General features: G+C 40.3%; 1 protein-coding gene across 9 annotated transcripts in view; it reads left to right on the top strand.

Annotated features, from left to right (window-relative positions):
• ptprma (protein tyrosine phosphatase receptor type Ma) overlaps nt 1-12,502 on the top strand; it is a 263,649-nt gene that overhangs the window by 174,925 nt on the left and 76,222 nt on the right. For all 9 annotated transcript variants that reach the window (XM_036589675.1, XM_036589718.1, XM_036589694.1 and 6 more), the window contains exons 12-13: nt 4,528-4,801; nt 10,652-10,688. In XM_036589675.1, coding sequence (XP_036445568.1) covers nt 4,528-4,801; nt 10,652-10,688 — 311 coding nt within the window. The remainder of the gene's footprint in view (nt 1-4,527; nt 4,802-10,651; nt 10,689-12,502) is intronic.

Here is a 12,502-nt window from a genome sequence, read left to right as displayed (position 1 = left end):
TATGATGTTATTATAAGGTTTTTTTGTCTGAATTAAATTTCAGTTCATTTAATCTGCAATTTTTTTTGTCTGTGTACATTTCATCACGGTGCATTTTTAATGGGAAGAATCTCCTGCATGGTATACATTGTCTCATCCATATTGAATTCACTCTCTGTCATGTTTGTGATAAAATCTGACAATATGAGGTATTAAAGGGAGTTAGCTGCAGAGGCTGCGAGTGATGTTGGCTGCTCTGTAGGGCAGCAGGGCTGTAAATCAGCACTGAGACAGACTCTTAAAGTAATGGGTGGCCTTTAAGGAGGTCCTAAATCCAGAGGAAACGTTCCTGCTATCTCTCTCGCTCTCTCTCTGTCTCTCTGTCTCTCTCACTCTCTCTCTCGCTCCTTCATGAGAGCCACCTTGTTCTCTGTCACCCCAGCCCTTGCCCTGCCCTTTGTTCTCTTCAGTGCAGGGCGGTAATTAACTTCATATTTCTCATTCTCCGTTCTCACCGTATTTAATATTTTATTACATCAGATTTTATCGCTAAATAGCGGGCGTGCTGCCTTGTGGCGTTGCACACCGAAAGGGCAACAGGGACTCAATGGCAGTGAGTTCTTTTATAATGATCCATGGCTGGGGGGGTTGGGGGGTGGAGGTGTATTCACGCACATGTATTCCAGGGCAGTTTATGACAGATCTAATCTCCAACGCACATGGAAAATTTAATTAGCAAGTATTGAGAATGCAACGTTGCCATGAAGAACATGCGATATGCATTTTGCACTGGCAGGCACCGCAAACCCATTCAAAAAAGATTTTCATTTGTGCTCTATTATTTATAACAAATGAGAAACCATTAACTGTCATATAACAACTGCTGCTACATACACAAAATATATTTTTACAGTCGACTGCATTTTAGCAACTGATGTAATAAGTAATGCAGTTCAGAGCCAACTTGATTTACATGAACAGGGATTTTCATTAGGTCCTATAATCCTGTCGCTACACATATAATGTGGGTCACTAACACACGCTTACATGACCACAAGGTCCTTCTCATCCTCACACTCTCTTTCAAACCCATAAGGTGTGATAAAACCTGTCTGGGGGATGTAATAACAAAGCAGATGCTCCGAATGCAGCAGGCTGGGCTAAAAACACAATTAGGACACAACGGGATGTTCCATTTTGGGTTATGCGAAGTGTTTTGACCCATTAGTCAGAGCTCAGTCTCTCTTTTAGCTGTGGTTCAGCTCCTCTGCCAGTTGCCGGTGGGATTTGACATAGGATTTATCAGATGTTAAACCTTTTACAATTAGTGAGAAAATGAGCAAATTGTTCTAACCAGGAAATTATTAATCCTATTAACCTTTATGGGCTCATTCATGCATGGCAATCAAATTAGGGATAATGGAACTCATAGAAATGATTATAGCTGTTAATTGCAAATTTCCAAAGCAAAGGACAAGCGTCTTCATTTATTTGATTTATTTATTTTTTTTTTGGTCACTTTCTTTTGTGAGGCGGTTCGGACACGGTTGTGAATAGTAAAAGGTGTTTGGTATATAGATAAACCATGATAGCTAACAGTGTCTAAAACAGTTTCAAATTGTTTTGTTGCTGTCTGTATTTGTAAAGCTGTGTGTTACAGTGTTTTTACCACTGTGTCGTGCGCCCCTCCCCCCGGACGAGGACAGCGGGGATAGAATGCCTCCTCCTAGGCATCGCCTCCTGTCCCGCAGCAAGGCCGCTAGAACACACCTCACGTTTAAACCAGGCGGCCAAGCTGGGGAGCGAAGGCGGTGACAGGGAGGCGGAGCAACGTGCTCTTTGTCCCTCTTGCTTCTCTGTTCTCTGTTCTTTAAAGATACGATGTCGTCACCAGATCTGCATCAACGGGCTCTCTTTAAAGGCAATGAGAGCACCTGAGACGAGAGGGGCAGAGAGTTGGGTACAATGTAAAGCCATTATAAAATGGCAACAAATTACAATGTGTTACTAACAATATAGCGTATCACAATAACAATGATGATGAAGGATGATAAGGTGTGTTAGGTTGGTAAAGAGGTCACAATGGATGTTTCCTCTTGCTTGTTCAGTTCACCTGTAGTGAGTTAAACATAGGGCGGCTAACAGTTGATCAGAGGAGGGTGGATACTGTTCTCTGCTAGGAACAATCAGCAGTTCTACAAAAACACTGAAAATTAACACTTTTAGAGTATTATAGAAGTACAAAATACCAGTTTATCCCTAGTGACAAAGCTCTGTAATGTCCATGATAATCCATCCATGCCTGTGAGCAGGCTTAGGACGAGTTCAGGTTTTAAATTTAGCAGTACCATTCTGTGGTAGGGTCAGGTTTGGGCTTCAATTTCATACCTGTGAAGACATTTAAAACAGTTCATTAGTGTAGTTCATTAACAGTAGGCTTTGGTTGGCAAGCAACGTGATGGTCAAAGAGTATTTAGTGAACAGAACAATAGTTTTTAATAACTTGGAACATTAATACAGCAGTCAGTCTTCAGATTTTTGGAACGGAATCTGTTTAAAAATGAATTTCGCCTCTATTCGTATTTTAGCAATGCACAGTAACTGAAGTTTTGGTGTTAGTCCCCCTATCAAACCCTTCAGATGATCTCACGCCAGCCTTAGAATAAAAAGCTATTGCAATTCCCAGTCAGAAATCTGTTTTTTGAAGATCATTTTAGTTGTCCCAACTCCCTTTGCTTTGCTTCTCTTACTCAGTCCTGCTGGACACCTCTTTAGTGTCCAGCTGAGTTCTTGACAAAGCCATTCTGAAAGGAAGTCTCTGTTGTTTGAAATGTTAAAGAGTAATTGAAGTTGAGGCCTGGTCTCTTTCGGTGCTCATTTGCCCTGCTCCTGAGTTGGAGAGGAAGAACATGTTTCATTCAGGGCTCCACTGAGGTTGCGTTCAGCTTCACTTTTCTGTCTCCTTCCAATAAAGAGAAGCCCCAGTCCGGCCTGCCTGCAAATTCGCCTCCGTTTCATTTGTCTCAGCGTCTCCCCGCCAGCCAATATCTTCTCTATTGCAGTGGGAAAGATCTGGCTTTTGGGCTCAGCCTTGTTTGATCCGCTGGACGAATAAAAAAAAGCCTCCCTTCCCCTCCTATCCCATTATACATCCAACATATCAAGTGTGCCAAGCCCCTAGCCCCCGTCCTCTGAGTCCGCTTTAGCACTGAGAACAGGTACATGTTGATCTTTTTCCCCTCTATCTTGACCATAATTTCAGCCTCCTGTGGAGGGGAAGTCATGCTTTTTTTTCTGTTCCATCATTATTTCAGTCGCACTTGGAGACTCTGCACTCATTCTGCTCCATGTCAGAGTTCAGCGTTGTAATATCTGAAAATAGGGAGGCAGGACCACCGTCTCAGACTAGAGCCTTTTATTTCATGCTGTTTAAATCCTCCCCATAGATAGGATATTTGCCTACTCTAAATTAGGTAGCAGGCTGTCTCTCACCAACTCGATTCTTCACCTGAGGCTCCAGGCTTTAGCTAGTTAATGAAAGCCTCCCAGGCTCAACCAGGGGAAGACCCTCGGCCAAAAACAGCGCCTGCCTCACTGCCGTCCCGGTGCCAGAAGCTAGCAGATTAGCTGGCCTACACGCTGTCTGTCGAGTGTGTTCAAACTCAGAGCTGTCTCTAGCTCTTCCACTTTGGTTCATGGCGCTCATTAATTTACACTGCATGTTCACATCGAATCTTACACCATGTGGTGCTTTTTGGCTGTACTAATTTTGCAACATATGCTAAGATTTGCATATTATGTTGTCAAAAAATCAAATGCCTTTGTTGGTGGGCTAAGTGTTTTTCATGATAAATATGCTACATGAAGTGCTTATTTGAGAGTGTTTATTTATAATGGTTTAACCCCTTCAACTGTAGACTAATGTTTTTTAGTCATTAATCAAATCCTGCAATTTCTTTCCTTCATTTGTTCCTGCAAGGTTTTGTGTTTGTGTGGTTTGTATGCACCTAAAACATGAGCAATCTGCTATTTTTGTTACTGTCCCTGTAAGACACATATATGTAAATTACCAGTGCAAATGGGGCAGGATCTGTTATAGGCCGAGTAGGTAGATATGTATAAATGCATTGGTTTCCGTGACGTCATGGAAACAATTCAAAACAGGATGTTTTTACAGCTTAGTTTTTGTAAATGGTCTGTCTGGATTGGGAGGTGAATGGTATGTTTTTTTAAACATTGTCAATGTTTGAATACTACATCAAACAATTGTTTTATTTTTTTTTAAAAAAGCAAGATAACATAGTTTTTCTGCTTTATGGGCCCATTAAGATTTATCATTCATCATTATGAATTGTTCAATAACTACTATGTTATGTTTAAGTTATGTATTAATGAGACCTAGTAACTGCCATTTGGGCCATTGAGGTTTAAGAAGTTAAACACTGTACAATTTAAAATCGGACATCCCATATTGGATGCTGTAATCATCTAGTCAGCTGCAGCTGTCATGCATTTATCTTCATATCTTGCATATCTATGTTCCTGCAGTGTGTATCAGGTGGTGGTGGAGGAAGAGCGCCCACGACGGTTGCAGCGGGCTTCTGAGATCCTGCGCTGTTATCCAATCCCCATCCACTTCCAGAACGCCACAGTGCTGAGCTCTCCCTATTACTTCACCGCTGAATTCCCAGCTTCACGCATCCAGAGCTCCCTGCCATTCACCATTGGAGACAACAAGACCTATGAGGGCTACTGGAATGCCCCACTACTGCCCCACAAGAGCTACAGCATCTACTACCAAGCGGTCAGCAAGGCCAATGGGGTGAGTCTTAGCTGCCTGATAAATTTATGTATTGTACACTCGACTGCCAGTTTATTAGGTACTCCTGTCTTGCACTTACACTAACTGGCACTGATCAGGTAACCTACCAGATTTTATTTTCAGGTGTGATTTTATAAGTGTACAGTTACTAACTATAGCCCATCTGTTGCTATGAACATTTTTTTGTGCTTATCAGTGCCACAACACATACTACTATACTTCCATACTATATGAGTATAGTTGCAAAAAGATATAATGGTCTCTTTCTCTTTGTTGATGGATGGAGTAGAGGGTAGTTGATAAATTGTGCAGTAATAGATGAACTACTGTCAGTAATTACACCTATAAAGTGCACCCATATGAAAGGTGTTTCTAATAATATGGGTAATTGGTGTGGCTACAAGGTTGGAGTACCTAATAACGTGGCAACATAGTATATGGGCCTGTTTACATGTTGCATTAACATGCGTTTTCAGTGATCGGATCATGTTCGGATTTCTTTTGACCGCATGAAAATGTTGGGGCATGTAAACACCCCCAACATGCATTGCGTGCGAATTACAATCAGATTACCTAAACCACATTTGGAGGTTGTCAGAGACGGATCTTAACTACATTAACTCAAGTGTCAATCGGTCACACTGGAGACGCATTTTAGTGAAAAGTGTAAATGGAATCTGGCCAGAGTTCATCCAGTTATGATCCGGACACGAAACAGTCAATTCAAGGTGTAAACAATGTCATGGCAACATACATACAGCTTGTGCAAGTCCTTTACCTTTATGGTTGAAAAGAGCAAAATATATAAGAAAATACTGTATCTGTGGTTGAACAACTACTGCATTACTCACATCCCCTTAAATGTGACAATTTCTACTGTCTAATTAGCAAGTGCTGCTCTTAGCATAATTTAAATGTCAACAGTTTCTGTCCCTTGCGAAGAATTTCCGAGGGAAATTTCATTGTTCACTGAAACACTTGAAAAAGAGGCCTTTTCTCTTTCAGGTATTGGCTTCATACTCAGACTCTGACTTCTCTGTGAGGTCAACATTTTACCAGTGGCAAAGCATGACTAATAGCACTAGGTCTTCAATTTAAGCCATGAATGTCAAAACTCAGTCAAAAATGAGGAAATAAACACCTTTACAATAATGCTATTTTCTGCTAGCTGCTCTGGGTATCTAGTAGTATGTTTGTGCTTAGCTAATGGCTATTCACATGAGCATTTTTAGTTATTCTAGATTAAACAGACGTTTGACCACTTGAAAAAGGCATTCCATGTTTTATTTGAAGCTTATAACAAACATATCATACCTTGTAGCATTAGGCCTTCAGTTCAGCTACTGAAGGCCTAACCAATGGGAAAGCTCACTTGATTATATCTACATAGATACCCAGACCAAAAGGGAAAAAGTGAGTAATTTTCTGTTGGGTGTTTCAAGAATGTAAGCCCTTTGCTCCAGACCAAAACTTAACAGTGAAATGAGTGTATTGCTACAATATGTTTAGAGTTTACATTCAACAAGCATGATGGGTATTTTGAATAAAAATGAAGACGTGTATTTTTACACGAAACCCTGGAAGGCCATAAGAGTTTCTCACTGCATTTTACTAGTATGTTTAGGAACAGTGATGTACATCTTTGATTGTGAATTCACAACAAGTGTTGTGAATTCATAACCTTTAGCCTATTGTTGCAGTGATATGTAATGGTTTGGATGCCCATGGTGAAATAACGTGTTGATTTTCTAAGTGAAAAAGTTAACACATCCTCTACAGAGTACTTTTTAATGTACAACTACTGTTTATTTAATGAATTTTACATATTGGGAAAAAACATAAAAACATAGCCTGTCTTTGCCATACTTAAGTTCCCTTAAGTAAGCAGAGGACATGTACTTATTTTCACTTAGAAAAGTAACAAAACATAATTTGACTGGGTTTGTTTTCCATATGTCTGTACATCGTTAAATCAATGATTTCCTTTTAGCTTTTTAAGAGAACTTGTTTTCACTACTAGACGTCGTCGCAGGTCTAGAGTTAGAAAAGTAAACTAAAGGCAGAATGCTGGCTTATGCATTGACCCCATCATGGTAGGATTCAGGCCTTTGTTATTTTCCCAAAAATACATGGTATTTCATTTTCTTTAAAAATGCCACACTCCTTTCTGGAATCAATTTGTCCCTGCAAGTACAGAGAATCTGCATGAGACAGCAAGCTGTGGATTAGTACCCAATAGAGAGTAATTTGCAATACATCGCCGGCCCACCAGTGCGCTTCTCCATCAAGTCCTTCTCCATCAGCAGAGTGATATGCTCAATTTAGGAATATTGAATTTCCAACCATTAAAAGAGAATTTTGCACCCACATAGAGTGGAGCTGGCAGAGGCAGATGAGACTCGACTATCAGTGAGAGGGAGCGCTTTCAGAGAGAGCCGCTCAGAGGTACAGTACAAGGCGGCTATTCACGGGCGCATTATTAACACTCCAGTTTAATTGGAAATTAGAATTATCAGCCATCTCCCTTTTTTATATGCAAATTGACCCTAATGAAAAGCCAATCCTTTATTTCAGCGCCAGCGAAAGAGAGAGAGGCTCAGGCCATTAGATAATTCACCGTCTCTAATTGGAGGCGCTCGGCCTGCGGGGTATGTGTGCGTGTTTGTGTGTGAGAGAGAGAAGATTAGCTGCCCACCTTATGGCTGCTTACAGTCACATGCATCAGTCCTTAATAGCTGCCTTTAGAGCAGTGGGTGTTTTTCCACTGTGACTCAGTCTTTAAGAGAGCATAGTCAGTACACACCAGAAAGACTTAAGACTGTGTGCGTGTGTAACGCTGGCCCGAATAATTCTAATACTTGAGTGTTTGTTTGTTATGTCGGTAATCATTTCCTTATTTACATATACTAGGACCCCAATGGCTCTGACTGACTGGGGGATGGTCTGGTGTTAGTGAGCCAGGTGAATGATGTGGCATGTTGCTTTCTGGCCCTCAGCACCTAGGGGTAGATGGCAGTGTTATGACAAAAATAAGTGAGGATGATCATCACATACATCTGTCATAAAAATGGCCTTCACCAGCACCATATTTTAGGCCAGAGGTGCCCAAACTTTTTTATAATATTTGTAGTGGGCCAAGCACCAAAAAGACAAATCTATCTAGAAATAAAAAAGGTGGTTTTCTAATTGGGTTTTTAAAAATGTATTTTATAACATAAAGTTATATATAGTTCTCTCATTATGTTCTCTCATTGGGTGAGAAGGTGAGGTTAGGGTTACATTCAGATGAACTAAATCAGATGTACATACTTAATTTACTTAATATACTTGATATAAGTATGTATATAAGTATTTAAGTAATATACTTATCCAATTACAATGTTTTTTACAGTCTGTTTACAACAGACTTCTTTACTCTCAAGATTTCATCACAATTTTTAAAATCAAATCCAGTTGGCCTAATACCACTTTTTCTTTTATGACACCAATATTGAAGCCTGGAGTATCAGCCGATACAGATATCGATAAAATATTTCTTTTCAAAAAAGATTTTAAAAAAGCTGTTCTGAATTGAAGTACTTCATTTCAGGTGAGTCTCTAAATGTAGGATATTATGCTCAAACTATGCAAATGCTCTACTAGTTCACAGAAAGAAATACACAGCTAACAATATCACATCACACAGTTTGTGCTATTTCAGAGTAGATTTGTTACAGAATCTAATCGGATTCATTCAGGTCTTTCTTTCTGGTATCAGATTAAGCATTTTCTGCTGATAACAATTTGCCATTTCTCTATCTATGATAACAATGTGCCATTTCTAATTACAAGCCAGGCTGTTTTCAGAATGTGGTGGATTTCACCCCTTAACATTAGCCTACTTTGACAGGAAAGGGACATGCAGAGTAACCAACCACAAAGAAAACCCCTGAATAGAGTCAGAACGGAAATGGCAAAGTCAGTCCGTGGACAGAGCTTATGAAGTTGAGAGTAGTTTTATTGTCATTTTATTTTTGATGTTTTCTCATTCAAGTTTCCTATTAATTATTTAACACCTCTGAAACCTGTGAATTCAAACATTTCAATGGCAGTGTGCATGTATATACCTTTTGTTTTTACCTCCAAGTACTGGTATCTTTTTATTATTGCTCTCTACAAGTCATTGAGGTCTTGAAAGGCTCATTTAAATTTAAATAAAATGTATTATTATTTTATTATTGCTCTTATTATTCACATTTGGCCTGGTTTCAGTGTTTATTCTGCACTCCCCCCGCCGCCACTCCCTGTCTGAACCCATCCTGTGAGGGGAACTGCGACCTGTTGGAGTTTAAAAAAGGAGCAGGCGATGTTGTTGTTTATGATTTAGGCTCATGGCCTGTATACTGCCATTCGCTCTACCTGCTCTCACTCATCCTGCCACCAGCCTCAATAATTCAGAGCTTTGCAGTTTAATTTGTCGTCTCTTCAATAATGCAGCGGGCCTCACAAGTGCATTTTGCTGTAATAAAGCTAGAGGGATTAAAACCAGCTCTTCCGTCACTTGCTGCCTCTTGAATATTCATGTCCCCAGCTTCTTTTTGTTTGTTCCTCATTTGTAAGACAACGAAGGCAGCCTTTATATGCCACCACTGTTTCGTTCTTCTTCCCCAAATGCCTATTGTTTCGTTTTGTTCTCAAAAGTCGAAGGAGGGACTGAACGGATCTCCCCTCAGAGCTGCAAAATATTGCAATCTATTGAATACCTATGGGGGAGATGTTCCTCTCCTAACGTTTTTAAATGGCCCGTATTCCACTGACTGCACTTCCACTGCCAGCAGTGGAGCCACTCCTAGCTGCCGCTGCACCGGCTCCAGCTGCTTTACTGCACACTGCTGAATTCTGAATTTGCTTTTTCATTCTATGCATCTCTGCTGGGCTATCAAACACAGACGGCCTTACAACTTCAGTTATTGGAGGCTGTGACTCATATTCCGTTTTTAAGCGAGGGCTTTTTTGGAGATTGTATACTTTGTGTGATTGCTTTTGCTGCTATTGGTGTTTTGACATTGTTATTTCAGGGCCCCAGTGTAAAAAGGACCTGGGATATGTTTCATCTCAGTGAACAGGAGAACTTAAAGACGTACTCCTGCTTTTTTCAACCTAATCTCTGTTTTCTTCATCTGCAGCATTCAGTCGATTACAATAGGAAATAATTTCAGCATGTTTCCCTCTACTTTCTCTGCACTAAACCTGTGTGTAATAGAAGCCAGTGCGTTAAACCATGTTATGGAAAGGCCTGATGAGCAGATTAAAGATGAAATGGAGTGGAGGAGGTGTGTGTAGTGGGTGGGATGTGGGAGTGTGTTGTTGATGATAGGTGACCTGAAAAGAGACCATACGCATACACAGTGTTAGGTCAGCTCAGGCCTCAGACTGCTGGCAAGTTAACAACCAGAGAGACTCGTATTCTAGTCTTACTGTCCCTGTCTTTACCCCTCATCTCTCTCTCTCTCTCTCTCTCTCTCTCTCTCTCTCTCGCTTACTGTCCTCCGTCTGTTCCATTTTACGGTCAGCCTCCCCAGCAGATTGTGAGAGACAGAGAAGGTGACTGAAAGGCATAGCCCCCCTAACAGCCATGACAGCTAGTGTGTTACCATTTTTGTGACAGAAAAATAACATTTTCTCTCTCTCTCTCTCTCTCTCTCTCTCTCTCTCTCTCTCTCTCTCTCTCTCTCTCTCCCTGTCTTTCCCTCTCTCCCCTTGCTTTTACCTCTTTATGGATTTCTCTATGTCTCCCTTTCTTTCTCTCTCTCTCTCTCTCTCTCTCTCTCTCTGTCTCTGTCTCTTTCTCTCTCTCTTTCTTTCTCACAGGAAACCAAAATCGATTGTGTCCGTGTGGCCACTAAAGGTAGGACTGTCTGACAGTAATCTTGTGTGGAGATTGAAACATTCCTAAACCTGTACAACAGCCCCTGGTTATTTTGGCATGCTTGCAGAAAGCCCTCTGTGTGCTCATGTGTTCCAGTGAACTCTACACATGCTTTTAAATGACAGTTCATCCCTCAGTATCTAATCCTATTAACAGCATTGCAGCAAACACTGAGCACATTCATTTTCACTTGAAGCATAACATGACCTTGTATGTACTAATCCTACACTCTTAAAAATGCAGGTGCCAGAAACTGTTCTTTAGAGTGATGCCATAGAACAAGCACTTTTGGTTCCCTAAAGAACCTTTCAGTGGATGGGTCTGTAAAGAACTATGTTTGTAAATGGAATATATGACTATGAACAACTTTTTTAAGTTGAACGAACCTGTGTGTAATGAAAAGGTTCTATTCCAATTAAGTTTTTTTTCCAGAAAACCGTGTGTTTCCTAGAAAATTACACGTCCAAGCCAAGATTAGTGTTATTTTTAAACCTTCATTTTTAAGAGTGTATCTGTCTGTGCTGGGAAAAGATGTTTTCACATATGCAAAACTCTCTCACACACTTACACTCACTCACACTTCCTTATGGTTCTAATAGGAATTGTTGTTATTTATTCAGCCAGTGCTAAACATACAATCAGTCAAAACCTCAAATCCATCCTACATCGTTTGAGCTCAATGCAATCTAATCGTCTAGTTTCACATGTTCCCCCTAAAGTAATCCTGCTAATACCTGTTAAAACAAACAGTGAACATTACTGAAGATAAATAATAAAGTTTGTCCTTTTATCTCAATTTCTTATATTTTAGTAGTTTCTAGTTTTGTAAAGAAATCACAAACTGTTTTCATCAGTGTTTTGATAAAAGCATCAATGTAGATTATTTGTTTATTTATTTAGTATTTTTTTTATTTTATTTTTTTTCCCCGATTTTCTCCCCAATTTAGTTGTCTTGAATTCCACCCGCTAGTTAGGACTCCCCCAATCACACGATACTACCAACGCCAGGAGGGCGAAGGTTAACACAGGCTTCCTCCGAGACCTGTGAAGCGCCACCGCTTCTTTTCGAACTGCCGCTCACGCAATGTCATTGGACAGCTGAACGCACTCGGAGGAAAGCGCCAACCGCCAGATCTGTTACGTCAGCTAACAGACAGCTGTGCTTACTAGCATCACGTTAAGTAATGGGGGGAGAAGGGGGGCCATCATACCCACCCAGAGAGAGCGAGGCCAGTGCTCTCCTGGACTCCCGGCTACGGATGGCTGTAGCATCACCAGGGATCGAACTCGCGATCTCCTGATGATAGGGCCAACGTTTCGACAGTTGCGCCACTCAGGAGCCCAGAGTAGATTATTTATGTGCTGGCAGATGTACTATAATCCGTACCCATATACTTGCTGATGTTACGCAACAATATCGATTTTTAGTTTTAAATATAATAATACTGAATTTTATCAGTACTGCCCAGCTCTACATTGTTATACCTTTTATAATAGGGCTGTCACTACCAATTGTATTAGTAATTGAGCAACCTGTTGTTCATTTTGACAAATAATCGAACAAGCAGAATGTTATAAAAAGCCCAAACAATAAGAACAGACTTAACAGAACAATAACTAACCACCCACAGCATTTCAAAAACATGAAAAATGCTAAGCAAAATAGAAAATAACAAAAAACACTACGTAAAAATACTGTCACAAGTTACACACAAAATAGTAACTTTACAGAAGAGGGCAATAAGATTCTTAACCTTTAATCCACATTAATGTGAAGAGATTTTGTTCCAAGT

Source organism: Colossoma macropomum, unplaced genomic scaffold (genome assembly GCF_904425465.1).
Source record: "Colossoma macropomum unplaced genomic scaffold, Colossoma_macropomum, whole genome shotgun sequence".
Lineage (NCBI taxonomy): Eukaryota > Metazoa > Chordata > Actinopteri > Characiformes > Serrasalmidae > Colossoma > Colossoma macropomum.
The sequence above is the reverse complement of the archived record's forward strand: the minus strand, read 5'-3'. Positions and strand labels throughout refer to the sequence as shown.